General features: G+C 38.5%; 1 protein-coding gene across 1 annotated transcript in view; it reads left to right on the forward strand.

The window, feature by feature from the left end:
• LOC139739243 (metal cation symporter ZIP14-like) overlaps positions 1-16,951 on the forward strand; it is a 31,093-nt gene extending 14,142 nt beyond the window's left edge. Inside the window, exons 4-8 of the mRNA XM_071649859.1 lie at positions 10,067-10,192; positions 13,629-13,802; positions 14,401-14,728; positions 15,760-15,947; positions 16,802-16,951. Coding sequence (XP_071505960.1) covers positions 10,067-10,192; positions 13,629-13,802; positions 14,401-14,728; positions 15,760-15,947; positions 16,802-16,951 — 966 coding nt within the window. The remainder of the gene's footprint in view (positions 1-10,066; positions 10,193-13,628; positions 13,803-14,400; positions 14,729-15,759; positions 15,948-16,801) is intronic.
• Positions 16,952-17,659: the final 708 nt, after the last annotated feature.

A 17,659-nucleotide genomic window follows, 5' to 3' on the forward strand; every position in this document is an offset into this window, starting at 1 on the left:
AAAAAAAGAAAATGAAATCTAGATATAGCAGTTGTCAACATATATCCACATTTTAGTTAGTTTCATAGTATGTTTGTAGGCCTACTTTGCATCTAAAGGCTTACCAATGTATATGCAGGATATGGATTAAAACATGCAATCTGACTTGGGTAAAAACAAGAAATAATTAGCATAGGACCTTTATTAATCTTTTTTTTTAATTTGTACAGTGCACTCCCGTTATAACGAATTGCTCGGTACTGGCAGTTTTCTTTCGTTATAACCGAACAAATAGAATACCTGCATATGACGAAAACAAGGAATCACGCATATATCATATTCCGTTTGATGAATACTCATCATACACTGGAAAGTTATGCGAAATGGGATGGTACCTTTTTAATTTCGTTTGAATATTACATTTAGAAGAGAGCATAAATTTTGTATAGTTTTGTATAGTTTTTGTATAGAAAACGACGGTTTAGGATTCGGTTACAGTTCGCTATTCCAAAAGTTTGTTACTCCAAAGGCTCCTATGAAGTTTCGCCATTCCTGGGATTCCGAAGGATTGTTCACTTGAAACTTTACTCTTCCGAAGATTTGTTATGAATTCCGAAAGTTTATAATTTAGATATAAATACACTTGTAATATTATTCGTTTTCCGAAGGTTCGTTGATCGGAAAATGAAATGAGGTCTGTCATTCCGAAGGTTTGTAAATCAAGAAATGAGAAAGGATCACTTTTCTGAAGGTTCGTTGTTCCGAAGTTTGTTTTTTTTTATCCGAAAATGAAATAAGGTTCGTTATTCCGAAGGAAAAAAAAAATGAGAAAGGTTAGTTATTTCGAAGGTTCAGTTATCTTATAAGACGATTTTAAGGTTTGCAATTCCTAAGCTTTGTTAGTGGTCTCACCTTTTCTTTTGGATTAATGAGACGTTTTTACCTTTTAAAGTGTTCCGATAAATGAATGTTTGTATCATTTTCGGACAAACGAACCGTCGTAATATTTGTTTGTCGAATTAACGAACCTTATAATAGCGAACCAAAAATTAAAATGTTCGTTATGACAAACCCTATTTCGTTTCCGAACTAACGGACATTTAGGTGTATCAGAATCTGTGTGTTTTGTATTAAAGAACCTTCGGAACAGTAAATCGAAATTTCAGATGATTGTATTACAATAAAGCAAGTTCCCCTCGGAAACTGTGCGTGACACACGGAGCGAGCACACAGTGATTTGAAGCGTTCGCCCATGCAGAGACGCTTGTGAAATGTTTGTTCTATATACGTATTTTCGGAAGCGATCCGCATTTCGTTATCATTGATGAGGGAACTCAATTTTTTGTTTTTCTTTTGTCAGTGGCACTCGAAAAAGACTTCGTTTTAACGAAAATTTCCCTGTAACCGTGTTCGTTGTAAGCGAATTTAGTACCATAGACTAGTTTAATGGCGATAATTTTGGGAACAGAAGTTTTACTTCGTTACAACGAAATTTCGTTGTAACGGGAGTCGCACTGTATACACATACATGTTTTGTTTTTAGAAATGGCATAGAATGATTGAAATGAATTATGAAATATCACACTTACTTCTTTCGATGGCATGCCTATGACCAATAGCATCAGCACTTTGTAGCTCCTCGATGCCCACAAACATGTTCATCGGTAGACCACTCTTCAAGTATCGGACATACACCAGTTCCAAGTCTTTGTTGCTGACATCCGTGCTGGAGTCGACTAGGATGCTAAGATATCGGGATTTCCTAACAGCCTCTAGCTCTGTCATCCTTAGGTCTACGTAGATGGGTTCAGTGAATCTTTATTTCAAAAAAAAAATTGCATGAAATCAAAGAGAATTTCTAATGTTACGGAGAGTCATCAGATCAGTTGAAATATGACATTTATTTTTCCCAAGTAAGGTGTTTTGTACCCCTCTAAGTTATCTAAAGATTTGTAGATGTTTGTGGCCCAGCCAAACCTGCAGTCCGAGCATTTTTTTTTTTTTTTGGGGGGGGGGGGGGGGGGGGAGGGGGATATGACATTTGGACACATTTTCATTAAAATAAATTGTGTCTATATGATTAGGACACTCTGTACCTCAAACGTTGAGGACACTCTGTACCTCAAACGATTATTGCGTTACTCTCTCACCTTCCCTCTCAAATCCCACACATTTCCCTAAATAAAACCACACTGCAGGAACACTACTTGTACAAGATTAGAAGAGAATACAGAAAGATCATAGCTATAAAATAATATTCAAAATTATTTATAAGCCTTTACCTTCTCATGGCCTGATGACTTGTGTATGTCGCTCCAAGGTCTACACCATTCTTCCTCTGCAAATCGAGGAGCCGCACATAGCTTTGAAATGATCCCTCCTCCTTCATCACGAAATATGCAGTATTGAAGATCTTGGTCATTTTCTCCTCTTGCTCCTTCTCCATGCGCAGTACATGACTAGATATTGTTCCTGGGGTTTTTTCATCCCTCTCCTTCGCCCTCTTAGCGGTCATACACTTCTTATGAGCCTTCGAATCCTCATGGCATTGAATTGTTGACTTGCGGTAGTTCATGGATCCCGTGAAAAATGTTCCCGCAGTGTCGGCAATCAAGGGAAAGCTCTTGCAGACTGTGCAGAACATCCCTTTGTCGTCTTCATGAGATAACCAGTGAAATTCACTTTTCCAATTCTGGTTAAAGGCTCTGCTCCTCTTCTGCTCGTCGAACGTTCGCTTTTGCTCCTGTCGCTGACCAGCGGTCTTTTTTGGGGGAGGAGTATTCGTCGTGGCAGTTCGGGGAGCCATCGTCATGCGAGATCGAGAAGCGGTCGCTGAGCGGACAGACGTGGTCGGTAGGCGAGAAGCGGTTGAAGTAGCGGGGCGAGGAGCCGTTGACGAAAAGTGAAGAGCGGTCTGCGTCGCGGGGCGGGCATCCGTGGTCATGGGAAGAGCAGTAGTTAAAGCCGTTGTCTTAGTTGTTGTCCCCGCACCTTCCTTCTCGATCTCCGATTGTTTTCTTTTGGGAACAAATCCAAACGCTGACAATTTCCTCGTACTCATGATGGCATTCAATAACCAAAACAGAAACACGTGCGATATCGTATTTAAAAAAAGAAACAACTTTGAGCGGCTGATAGACGTGGGCAAAAGTGGGACTTTTTAATTAGTTTGACGGGGGTGTTACAGCTTTGTTGATGATAAAAAAAGACGGTAAAATAGTCAGAAGTATAACCTTGACAAATTGATTCATAATTGTGTTTGGTCACATTTTTATAACAAAATACAAAATACAAAACATTTTCTTTTATTCGTTTTATTGTCCAGGAAATTTTCGAATAAGATTTACACCCCACCCCTTATTTCAAATGGATTGATCATAGCAAGGCACGTGAGCTGGCTGTGCTGGTGCGACGTGCCTGGGGATCCCAACTTTCCCAAAACACCTCCACGTGCGAGGTTAAACCCAGGGACGATGTTTACGATTGCTATGGCGACAGTTACTCCACAGAGGTTGAAGGTTGGGCCTTTGGCAATCGGTTAAGTTATGATTAATTTTCAGATTCGAGACAACGCAAAGATTAAAGCTAACGCCAGCGTTGGTTGTGGTTAGCGTCAACCACGGGCTATTTAAAGTTTAAGTAAAGATTAATTCGATGGAGCAAAAGCAAAAAAAAAAAAAAAAAAAAAAAAATGGCGCTGTCTCACTTCAGGGTATTAACTTACCGGTAGGCAACTTTCCACGGCAAAATGCAAGTTAGCAAAACAAGCATATATCATACTATGCTAAAATGAGTTATTGCCGAAATAATTACCACGGAAATGCTAGGGGCTCTAGGGTTTCAAGACAAGTAAGCGTGGACATAAAATTGTCACATCGAACGCTTGATGGATTGGTCAGTTTGCAGTGTGCGTGTGTCTGTATGTGTATAATTTTGTGTGTTCTATATTAAAAGAAATGCGGAGGGATGTTTTAATACTCCGTGTCTGTTTCGCGTAGATTCATTAAAATAGTAATAGACATAGTCTCCACTAGGCCCTACATTTTTTGATGTAAAATAGACATATAATTTCAAAGGTTAGGGTGTGTGTGCCTATGTGTGGAACTGAGGATGTATGTAAGACTGATTGCATACAAACAGGGGCGGAGGTGAATACAAAGGGAAGGTTTTGTTTGTCTTTTTTTTTTAATCGGAATACAATTAGTTGTTTTTCATCGGAATAAAATTATTGCTTGCATTCGTTTCATTGTCAAGGCGATGCTGTTATCGACGAAATTCTAATATCATGAACAAAATGTTTCAAATATTGACAAAACAAAGATTCGAACACTGTTTTCAAACAACGGCCGATTCATGAATCAAACATTTCAATAATTCGAAAATAGTCCGTATTAAACCGGAACGTAGAGGCGAAAATTTAATACAGTGTACGCAAGCAAATTATTAAATGTGAAATGACTACAGTCATAATTCTGAAATGTATCCATGATAACATTAACAGATCATTCACGCCCTGATCATTTACGACAAAACATTTCGTTCAGCCCATGACGAAATATGTTTTACATGTTCACACGTCCAAAATGCCCACGTGCGTTCCCCTATGTGACATAACTAGGCATGGTAGAGTAGTAGCATCAACTTCGCATTTCACTGCTGAACACACACTATCTACTATTAAAAGTACTAGTACAACAAAGACATATGCAACGTAAGAATTGCGCGCGTGTCGCGGTAGTGGACATGCTGCTAGTAACTGCCAAGAAGCTGCGGCTGTGATTCAGGACAACCGTAGTCGAGCTTGCCTTCGGAAACAGCACGAACTGAGCGGAATATTATACTGCAGATACGTTGGAGCGCACATTCTATGCGTGCACCCCACAGAACTCACTCTGTGGTGCACCCCTATCTCTCTAGAGCTCGCGATCTCTCTGATGTAACCACGTGGTAACACCGATCACAACGAACGAACGCGGGGTTGAGGGATACAGCGTGCGCGATGCCATATTGTCTCACTGTACGCTCTGAAAACGAGCACTAGTATTCAAATACACTGCAATGACAGCAGTCCCTGCGTACGTACCGTGTCAACAGGGAGGTACAGGTGGGAACAGCACGTACTTGGCATGTACTAAAATTTGTATCGGTGGGTCGACCGATTGATTGTTTATCGTGTGCGTGCATGCACGACACTTGTACTAGTACTCACGTCTGATTGTGTATTGTGAGCTAGCGTTCAGCTAGCGAGTGCGAGTATTTAGAGCGAACAGCGTAGAATCTTAGGTTCAGCTTTACGCAAAAAAAAAAAAAAAAAATAAATAAATATGTGATTGTACTGATATTCGATGTCTGCCTCATCTTATCTTTGAACTGACCCCGATAGCATTATTTTTTTTTACCGGTCATTTCGGACCGGTAACTTTGGCAATTTCTGAAAAGTTACCGGTCCGACAGTGAGTTTTGCCGGTCTTTGACCGTCGGACCGGCGCCAGTGTGCAGCCCTGAGATACCTCATTTATTTTCACTTGTAACTTCAAAAATAGGTCTTCGGCAAAGCGAACAGGGCTACATTTACGTCCGCACATGTCTTATGAATATGTATGTCACGTTTCATGAATATTAAGTGGTGCGTCCAGATGTGTCTGGAAATAATCGGACGGTAGTTTTCCGAGACAGAGAAACATGAAATATTGAATAACTTTAAAAATCCTTGATCGTTTCTCGTGATTTTTCGTATGTAGATAGAAATCATGATTTTACATTGATACTGAAAGTTTGAGCGATTTTGGTCAATGTATAGCGGAGATATGAGAAGGTGAAATTTTGGTGAAATTGAGAATGCCCGATTCGCACTGCCTCGGTGACGGTTGAAAATTCAAAACGTTTCGTGGGTTTCGGGGGAGTTAATTATAGTCGTCCGCTGCGACTGAATAAGGTTTTCATGACAGTAACATATCTATGACGTCATCTAGGCGCCATTTTGTGATTTTCGGACCTTGTCACATGATCGATCATAACTTCATAACTAGATATCATTTCTGTATCATTTTCGGTGGACATAAAGTTCAGGTCAGGCTCTATCTTACGTTTTAACGCTAGTTACCAAGGTCATCATTACGCGCGCGTTTGCGCGCGTCAAAATTTTAAAAGGCTCAAAACGACTTCCCAATGGGAAATCTCGAAGTTTCAGACAATTCTAAGCGTTTCAAACATTTTCTCGCGTGCGCGTCCGTCCGCGCAATTTCGCTCGCAGAGGGCGTAACCAACATGAAAATGCAATTTTTTTGACTGATTTGGATTTCTGATACTTTGAGTAACAATATCCATTGATTTCCGATCGATTTTGACCTATAACAAAGGAATGCACTGGCGTCAAAGTTGAAATTCCGCGCGCGCGTCTTTCTGCAAATATAGTGAAAAAACATGTTTTTGTTTATGTCACCATAGCTCTTTAAATCGTCCATTGACCCTATATTTCTATTGCATATTACAAAAGCATATGAATTGGAAATAACGTTTCAAGTACCAATATTGCCAGGAAAACTCATGACGTCATCATATCATCATCTGAAATCAAAAAAGTGGAATTAATTTTTTTTAGGTACTCTTTCTGACATTCATTTACTCGTATCTCTATTGTTTAATCTTAATATCACCCCAAATTCAGATATGTTTTACTTTGAACATTTGCCTTTCAAGTCCATGTCATGGTTTTGAAATTTGATGACGTCATCATACTTTAAATTGTGATTAAAGGTAAAGACGCAAAATCGGACAAGTTTACGTGTTATGTCTATGGGAGGTGATTTTTTTAAAAACCATACATTGACTTGACAACGTTTAAGCACCTTTATCTCAGATGATTTTGCTTCATTTCCTCTGAAAATTAAGTATGTTGTAGCTGTGACAATAAGCTGCAGTAATCATGCATTTTATTCTTTGAAATCTCCTCATCAGGTTGACAATTTTGCAATTTAAAACTGAAAATGAGAATGGAATGCGGACGAAACGATTCCTGATTCATCTTTCACGTACATAAGTTTACGTTTCTCTAATTTTCTCGTCGAGACGTATGGCCGAGTGGTTAGAGGTGTCGTCACAGAAACGTGAGGTTGCACACGTACGGGTTCGAACCTCACAAGAGCACGAAAGAAAATAATAATTTTTTTTTTACTTTTTTTCTTCAATGGAGTACTACACCTTCGTCCATGTAGAAGTCACGTTCGCATGTAAACACACCTATACGCACACACTCACACAGTATCCCTTTGTTTATCGTTGGAGACTGCATTGCTTCGACTGCTGCAAAATATTGCAGGCTGGGCTTTTCAAGCTGATCATGGTATATTGTAACAAAATGAAATTTGTTCATATCAATTCACTAACACAATGTAGTCGTGGTTACTTTGTGCTGATTTTATACATGTAAGAAGCTATACATTGTAAAAAAAGGTATTTGAATTGTTCCTTTAAGTCAGTCTTCTGTATTGATGATTATTTGTCAATTAGTGGTTTTTGTGGAGTTTCAGATAATGATAAAAAGTATGTATGATAAGTGCAGCGATACTTTCTACAGTTAGTTCAAAGTTGTGTTACAGAGGTTTGATACATACATTTAGCATTGTGTTTGTGTGTCCACGTGTGTATACAGGTTGGCCATATGGCACATTCTAGACAATAAATCTTAATTAATTAGCAAACGCGATCAGCTATGGAACTGAATATGGTACTAATGTATGATGTTCATGATTCTCATTAAACTGTGACGAGTTTAAAGAGATAGCTTAACTGTGTGTAAAAATAAAGCAATAATAAGGAAATTTTAAGGGAATTTGATAACCATGCCTATAATAATTTCATACAGGTACTAATAGCTGCCTCATATTCGTTTGATTGATCGTCATGTCAATAGCAAACTGGCAACATACGATTAATATATTATACATTAAACAACTGTCTTTCAAATCCATATCGATGTTTTCTAGTTTGATGACGTCATCATACTTTAAATTGTGATAAAAGTAAAGACACAAAATCGGACAAGTTTACGTGTTATGTCTATGGGAGGTGATTTTTTTTTAAAACCATGCATTGACTTGACAACGTTTAAGCACCTCTATCTCAACTGATTTTGCTTCATTTCCTCTGAAACTTTCGTATGTTGTAGCTGAGACAATAAGCTGCAGTAATCATGCATTTTATTCTTTGAAATCTCCTCATCAGATTGACAATTTTGCAGTTTAAAACTGAAAATGAAAATGGAATGTGGACAAAACGATTCCTCATGTATCTTTCACATACATAAGTTTACGTTCCCCATATTTTCTCGTCGAGACGTATGGCCGAGTGGCTAAAGGCGACGTCTCAGAGACGTAAGGTTGCGGGTTGGAACCCCACAAGATCACGAAACAAAATACTTAGCTATTTTACTTTTTTTTCTTCAATTTTGTATTACATATTCGTCCATGTAGAAATCACGTACGTATATAAACGCACCTATACACACACACAGACACACACACACACGCCATATCCCTCTTTTTTGTGTGTTGGAGACCACATTGCTTCGACTGCAGCACAATTTTGCAGGTTGACTTTGTCAAACCGATCATAGTATGTAATGACGACGACTGAGGTGTTGTACTTTGAACAATTGTCTTTCAAGACGATGTCATTGTTTTGTAATTTGTTGACGTCATTACACTGAAAATTGTGATTAAAGGCAAGGTATCAAAACCAGCCGATTATAGGTTTTATGTCTGCGGGACGTATTTTTCCCAAGTTGCCAGAAATGGCATAGCGACCTCAGTCGTTACAAGGCCGCTTTTCCGTCTAGCAATGCAATAGATGTTCACACGGCCACGTTGGTTGAGTGGGCATTGACTTTCCCCCTGTTATATCTATACATTGGTTTTTTTTTTGTCTTACCATTTCCGTGGATGACCCGTGGCCGAGTGGTTACAGAAACGGTTTCGCATGTACGCTCAATATGACTTCAAGGTGCCTATATCACATTCTTTTCTTTGTCGATCACAGATGACTGTCATCTGATGACCACAAGCGTATCACCTAACTCGTCCTCAATGTGACGAGTTTTCATGTCTCGTATCATTTTGTTACTACCACGATGATGAACATCTTCCATATGAAAATGCAAAAAATTCACGATATTTACTAAACAAAACAAAATAAAGAAAAAAGAAATCAAAACAAAACAAAACAAACAAGCACTTGATTCAAAGTGTCAGATCATTAGCCAGCTATGCTGAGGAATTATAGTCATGAAAGGGGTTCAGCATTAAGCAATCTCTGCTCATTGACTCTAGTTTCCAGGTACACATACGTGTAATAGCTCTGAAAAAGCAACACATAAAGACATTCATGCACCACAGTCGGTGTTATTATGATTATGTTTCTTTACAAATGAGTGTTATATGAAAAGCCATAAGTAGATAGGCAGTGAAGTTAGATAATTCTTTTTTTTTTCAGACAGTAGTTGTAAGGTTGATTTTACATTCAAAACACTATATCGGTGCTCCAAAGGACAACGGTGAAAATTATGTGAGTATCAATATTTACAGTCCTGTTTCAAATTTGCAACGCTAATCATAGCTATACTATACATGGTAGTCACAAAGTTGTTGAAATGATGAATTACGACAAATATCTATATGGATTATGCAGCCATCTTATCTTGTCCAGATGGAAAATCTGAATGTTATGTGATTTAATGTAATCTAAATCAGGTCTAATCTAATCTCTGTTAGGCCCACCTGATGTTGGTGGAAGAGGAAGGTCAACAGTTCATGTGGAAGAATAAATGGTCCAGGCTGGTATTATACTAATCTAATCTCATGTAATCTAACGTTAATCTGATTTGATCTGATTTGATCTGATTTAAATTTGATCTAATCTAATCTAATCTCTGCCAGGCCCATGGGATGTTGGTGGAGGAGGAAGGTCAGGGATTCATCTGGAAGGACATGGTGGTTCTGGCTGGTATCTAATCTAATCTAATCAGATCTGATCTGATTTGATTTCATCTGATCTAATCTAATCTAATCTCTTCTAATCTAATCTCTGCCAGGCCCATGGGATGTTGGTGGAGGAGGAAGGTAAAGGATTCATCTGGAAGAACATGGTGGTCCTCGCTGGTATCTACCTCTTTTTTAACACAGAGAGAGTCCTGAAGATCATTGGCAGCAGGAAGAGGGTGAGCAGCTAGATATGACCTTTGACCCCCCCCCCCCAAGATTTGACCCTTGACTTGATCCCAGTCTGTTTATAGCAATGAGGTTATCTAATGCCCACTGGCTATGGAAGGCATACTCTAATGTGTCTGTGAGTACAAGGCGGATTGGAGTGTCATTATGGCAGACTTTACTATGTGTGCCTGTGCTCTGCAGGCTCAAGGAATGTTTTTGAAGGGTGTACTGTATAAGCTCTTATTTTCCCTCAGGTTTAATTTTTGCAAATTTTGCGAATCACAGTCGGATCGTGAATTTAACAACATGCGAAAATGTTACGTTGCACTAGGTGATACTGCATTTACGATACCATTGGTGTCAATTCGCAAAAACAGCTCATCACGTGAAAATGTCTCTGACCTCGTTCGTGAAAATATCTGTACGTGAAAATAACAACTTATACAGTACTAAACTGTTGAACTTTGAACGCAAGTCCCCACTCCTTGATTTGGCTTCTCCTTGGTTGCTAGTATGCTAGCTATATCCGCATGTGGCAAATATAGCACTCGAGTACATACTAGTGTATAGTAACCTCTTTGGTTCATAGTAAAATTCAGCAATGGGTGGATTAGGGCGTGGATGAACACTTCCAAATTTGGTGAGATGCTTTTGCCATTATACAGGGCGTATCAAAAAAAAATTTACACTTTTGAAAAAATTGTCTCATAGTATATTACATTTCGAATATATGGAAGATTTTTTCATATTTATGGATGCCCAATAGTCTCATCTATCAAGTGCAATCAACAAAACAAATTTTTGTTTACGCTTGGCTGAACACTGACACTCTTTGTCCAGAGTGTGAAAAATGAAAGAAGATGGAAAATTCAGCGAGCAGTCCAAATAAGTGTTCTCATTCAAACGAAATGGTCTTTTACTCACGGTTTTGATTATGTTATGATAATTTAGGAATTTTCTGGCGATTTTCTGTGACATTCTAGATTATTCCATTGTGTTATGGAAGGTTGATTAACAACATCAAGATCTTTTAAGCACAGTTATCACAAATCATGCACAGACATATCAAAACCACATGCCAGTCACTCAGTCAAGAAGTAAAGTACAAAATTAATGTATCCTCAGATCATTCAATCAAGCAATCAAGCCAGTCAATCAATCCAATCAATCAATCAATCAATCAATCAATCAATCAATCAATCATCAATCAATCAAACCAATCCAATCAATCAATCAATCCAATCAATCATTTACTAGTAATCAATCAATCAATCAATCAATCAATCAGTCAGTCACAATTGTATGCATGTTTAAAGTGGCAGATCGACATAGGGAATATCACTTTCCCCGTCCCCCCCCCCCCTCCGTGGCTTAAAGGTTCATCAATCAATCAATCAATCAATCCAATCAATCAATCAATCAATCATTTACTAGTAATCAATCAATCAATCAATCAATCAGTCAGTCACAATTGTATGCATGTTTAAAGTGGCAGATCGACATAGGGAATATCACTTTCCCCGTCCCCCCCCCCCCCCCTCCGTGGCTTAAAGGTTCATCAATCAATCAATCCAATCAATCAATCAATTAATCAATCAATCAATCATTTACTAGTTATCAATCAATCATTCAGTCAGTCACAATTGTATGCATGTTTAAAGTGGCAGATCGACATAGGGAATATCACCTTCCCCCCCCCCCCCCCAGTGGCTTAAAGGCTCATCAAAAATGGCCACTGCTCTCTTCCCGTGTTGTTTCCACTACCAGCCCCTTTTCTCATGTATTGATGGGTTGATTGATTGATTGATAAATTGATTGATTGATTGATCAATCAATTGATTGATTAGTGGGCTGAATGATTTGAATGTTGTTTAATTTGGTACCACTACCACATTAATGAATAACTGGCATATATTGTATTGATGTGTCCGTGTATGGTGAAAACTGTGCTTTACAAATCTTGAAGTAATTACACACTCTGATTCTCACCAATTGATTTATAAATGAAATCATTAAGATTAAGATAAAGTTGACAGAAAAATTTCAGACTATTGTAACATAATCAAAGCTTTAAGCAAAAGGCAATTTGTTTGAATGGGAGCACTTATTTGGACTGCTGGCTGAATTTTCCATCTTCTTTCAATTTGGCGCAAGTCATTTTTCACACTCTGGACAGAGAGCGTCAGTGTTCAGCCAAGCGTGAACAAAAATTTTTGTTGATTGCACTTGATAGATTAGACTATTGAGCATCCATAAATATGAAAAAATCTTCCATATATTTTGAAATGTAATTTAGACAATTTTTTTTTAAAGTGTAACTTTTTTTATACGCCCTATAGAGGGCTGTATGACTAACATTACAAAATAGGCATCTGTAGCGATGTAAAGTTTCAGACTGTGTTTTGTGATTGATTGGTTTATGTGCTATTTATAGATACTGGTAATCAACTCTTTCACATCCATTGTATCTTACTCTAAAATTAAAAGTTCAATTCAACTGATCTCAGGGACAAATTTGGTATCAATCAGTTCTCAGAGCGTAAGGAACATTTTCACTGTTTAAAGTCGGACAGGAGCAGTACATCTTCTGCTTACCTTTATTATACAACACCTAATTAGTATGTACATTGTAGCTATCCATTTGGTCGCTTTCCAATCACGTGACATTTAGTGAAAAGTTCCATCGCTCAATGTGGCTGTCAAGCATGCAGTTTTGTTTGAGCAAAAATAGGTAGTGCATGGCTGACGTCACCCATTTCCAATGACTCCAGTGTTAAACTCACGATTGACCCCCAAGTTTTTGTTCCATCGCACGGCTCTGATGTCACAATAAACAAACATTTGCCACGCGCACTCAACAATTACAAGTGCACTTTAATAGAGTATAGCGTGTACATTTGTCACACATTCTTGTAAACAACTTCAACCGATCAGCTTCACGTATGTACGTACATGGTGACTGTGCGTCTGCTTATCTGTCTTTCATGGAAAATGGTTACCATTTCTGTGCTAAATTCAAGAATCTGTGTGGACCACATATGTTGACATCCAAGGTGTGGTATAGAACAAATAGTATATGGTCTTTACTTGTGCAATGAATCAAGATTTCGCACTTGGTGAAAGATGAGGCACACTATTCATAACTCGCCCTCGCCTCGTTGAATAGAGCGCCTCTATCTTTCACCTCTTGCGAAATCTTGTACCATCGCACTCGTGACCATTCACTATTTGTATTTTGTTTTTATGTTTCTTACCATCAGAGTCCCCACAGTTTCCTAGGTAATTCAGCCGAGAGAATCTCAATTTTGAGAGATGCTGGGGGTGGAGTCTCAGCAAGAATCTTCCTAAAAGTTCCCTAAAACATTTGCATCTCTGCCACCTGCAGTCTCTAAAGTACAGCAATATCAAGTTTTTGTTATTGTTTTTTTCCTCTGTTCTTATTAGGAGAAAGCGAGAAGGAACAAGGAGAAGATCCCTTCTCAGCCGTCTGTCCAAGTCACTGCCATGCACAATCTGGATTCCAATCCGGACCGCATCGGATACAAGTTTACGTCGCCGACGGAAGCCATGGCAATGAGTGACGTGAGGGGAGAGGAGTGTGATGAGGAGAAACAAGAGGTATGTGATGGGTTGCCGGGTGTGGCTTTCTCCTCCTGGTCGGTTGCTAGGATGATGGTGTGCTTTGTTATGAATAGATGCATCATCTGCGTCGTGTTTTCATCGGTTCTCTCGTTGAAAATATCAGGTGTTGATCTATTTGTTTGTTGCACAGGTTTTAACATTAATCATATTGATTTTACGTTTGTCATTTCATGCTGTTTGATTGCAAAGCCCAAACCATAACCCAGGGCTGCACACTACCCCATATTTTCTAGTGGTCTGACCTGTCTATCGAGCCAGAAGGTACACAGTTTTTCCATGTTTTCCTTGTCCATTCCTGAAAAAGTTACTGGTCCAAATTTTTACTCAGGGACCGTCAGACTAGTGTCAGTATGCAGCATTGCATAACCCTTGTTGATATGTTGTTTGTAGCTTATCATTAGTATCCATTGTAATGGTCATTCTGTTTGAAGTCAGGAAATGCAAACCTTGCAATGATGAGGAGGAGGAAAGAATTGTGTTTGAGTAAGGATTATTGGTTTGTTTGAATAAAGAGTAATCACATATTAATTATTTTTCTCTCTTTCTTTTTCCTTTTGGTAATATGCCAACAAAGGATATTCCACCAAGCACCATTTTTCTTAAGGATGCAGAAAATGGCGACCTTCCAACAAATAAAGTCAAAGATTATCAACAAAACAATGATCATGGGAACAGTCACCATAGCAATGGTGTCCATGGTAACAACCACCATGGCCACTCCCACGCACAAATCTACGACGGATCAAACATGATAGCCACTGTGGCCTATATGATCATATTTGGCGACGGGCTCCATAATTTCATCGACGGCCTGGCCATCGGAGCTTCTTTCACAAACTCAATCTACCAAGGAATCAGCACATCGGTGGCTGTCATTTGTGAAGAGTTTCCTCATGAATTAGGTTTGTCTGGCTTTTCTATCTCTTTCACTCTATGTATGGTTACAGTTCATTTTTCCAGGGTTAGATAATCCGAAAGTGAATTAAGGTTTGTTAATCCTGAAATGAAATCAAGTTTTTTATTCCAAAGGTTGTAATTGCAAAGTTTCTTAATCCAAAAATTAAGAAGTTTCAATTCCCGAAGGCTTGTTAATGTAAATATGAAATAACATATTCATTATTTTAAAGGTTCATAAATACAAAAATGAAAACAAGGTTCATTATTCCAAAGGTTCAGTACTGTTAAAGTGGATATTTTCGGGCGACTAATTTTTTTTCACTCAGCCAGGTAAGAAGAGTTTTGCATGTTTTTAATTCCATGGAATCAAGACATAAACTACTGGAACATATGGCAGGCAAAAATATTAGAGTCCTTTTATTTTCGTGCTAGTTTCTGTTTGGGCGAAATGCGCAAAAATTTCCACTTTTACAGTAGTCCAAAAATAGGTTTGTTATTCTGAAGGCTCATTAGTATGCACATTTTCTTTCCTTTCCAGATAAACGAACCACATCACATTTTCGGGTAAAAGATCCTTCGGATTAACATACCCTATTTCATTTTTGAATGAATGAACATCAAGGTGTAGGGAATTTGGTTTATGTAGCTCTCCTACCACTAGTATCCTTTCTAGTAGCTAGTTATCAATTGTAGGACAGTATGCAAAGAGGACCGTGGGTGGAATGTAAAATCAAGCTGCGCACGTCTCTGTCCTGTTGAATCTCAGTTCTCGGTGAAAGTAGCTTTCAGTCTGTAATCAGGATGGAGCGGTTAGCTGCTTTATGTTTAAAGGTAAAGCATGTTTCTTCAGCGTACACAGTTCACTAGATGCAAGCGCCCCATCCTCAAAAATCAAAACAGCCAACAAATCTCTCTACCAGGTCACGACTCTGTAATGTTTCCTCTCTTGTGACGTCTTGCTCATTCTGTGATCATAAATATTTGTTGTAGAGAAAGACAGTCAAACACTCCACAAATTAGTTTTTCCTTCTTACAGGTGACTTTGCCATCCTGTTGAATTCTGGGATGTCCGTCAAACAGGCCGTACTTGCCAACTTTCTCTCGGCTTGCACCTGCTACCTGGGTCTGATTCTAGGAATAGTGTTGGGAGAAAACTTCCATGCCAGCGAGTGGATCTTTGCCCTAGCAGCCGGCATGTTCCTCTACATCTCACTAGTTGACATGGTACGTTAACACTGGATCCTCTCTTTGAAACAAACTTCCTTTACATATTCTTAATACTATCTCCTCAGTTTATGATTCTTTTAAGACAGCACTGAAGACTCACCCATTTACTTTAGCATTTTATCATGATAAGTCAACAACATAATGTTTTGGCCTTGCTGTGTTTTGTGTTGTTTTGTGCAAGCAATTTTTTGTGCACTTTAACCCTAACAGGTTGGGCTTTTGGGGTATGTTAAATCGGTAAATCGTGGGGGCTGATTAATTATTCAAATTCATGAAATTTTCAGTCAGTTGCAGTAAAGACAACTTATGCAAGAATTTCACTCAGTTCTTATTTACTTCGATATACCAAGGTAGGGCAATTTGTCTTGCATTATTTCTAGTTGTCAATACACTTTTCTGAGGGGGATGGTGCAGAATTTTGGTATGCAGTGTCAAACTGAAATCAAGTAGATACTGTTGACTTTCCTTCTCAATAACTGATTGATTAATTATGTACATTACTTTTTTCTTGTCTGTTGTATTTTTTTTCTCCAAACTCACAAGTGTCAGGTAGATATTATATTTCTGTGAAGCGCTGTGATACATGTTCACTCATTGTAAGAACACTATATAAGTACCCATATTGTTTTGTATTGTATTGTATTTTTGTATCAAGCTGATGTTACAGGTAATTTGATGCAGTGTTTAGTGAAATACAATTACTGGCTATGTCACCACCTCAGTATGATTGTCTCAATCTTTTCCTTTGTATTCTAACCAGCTGCCAGAGATCAACAATGTACTATATCAATATATTCATATGTCACAGTTGTTGTTAATGTTATCTCTTTTCCTTTGTATTCTCTCACCAGCTTCCAGAGATCAACAATGTTGGGGGCGGTGACCCCCTTCACCGGGACCAGCGAAGTTTTGGTATCCTGCTGCTTCAGAATGCAGGTCTCTTGACTGGATTTGCCCTGATGGTCATCTTGGCCCTGTTCGCTGGTCGAATCCAGTTCTAGACCTGATCATCCGTTGGGGACTGACCAGCAGGATAGTCAAGAGATAAATCAGTGGTCAAGACTGCCTACTCCGGCCGGAACAGGACTGATATAACTATCAATCTTCGATGGAGAAGTGACTCACCTTCAGTGATAGTATGAATTGAAAGGTGTTATAAACAATGAGATGTTATCCTAAACTGTCATGGTTTTATTGATGATGGAAATTGTGTGCAATGTGTGTGTGTATGTTGATAATGTTGGAGGACTATATAGCATTATGTTTAACCCTCAGATTGCATCAAACATCTCAAGTACTCAGACTCCTATCCTCCACCTTGCAAATCTCCTTTAGGTTAGGGTAGGAAAGGTTAGGTTAGGTGAGATAAGGTTAGGTTAGGAAAGGTTTGGTTAAGTTAGGTTAGATAAGGTTAGGTTAGGTTAGGTTAGGTTAGGTTAGGTTAGGTTAGGTTAGGTTAGGTTAGGTTTAGGTTAGGTTAGGTTAGGTTAGGTTAGGTTAGGTTAGTATAAAATAGAATAGAGTAGAATAGGCTAGAATAGGCTAGAATAGGCTAGGCTATTCTTGGTTAGATTTGGTTAGGTTAGAATAGAATAGAATAGAATAGATCGGGTTATTGCCGTCAAAGAACTGTAGAGGGATGAAAAGTCCGAAGACTTCAGATTCCCTTTTACAAGATACAAATTGTACATAAAAACATAAAGATATCT

The sequence above is a fragment of the Diadema antillarum genome, unplaced genomic scaffold, assembly GCF_040938485.1.
Source record: "Diadema antillarum isolate AM-2024a unplaced genomic scaffold, OU_Dant_1.0 seq00000791_RagTag, whole genome shotgun sequence".
In the NCBI taxonomy this organism is placed as follows: Eukaryota; Metazoa; Echinodermata; class Echinoidea; order Diadematoida; family Diadematidae; genus Diadema; species Diadema antillarum.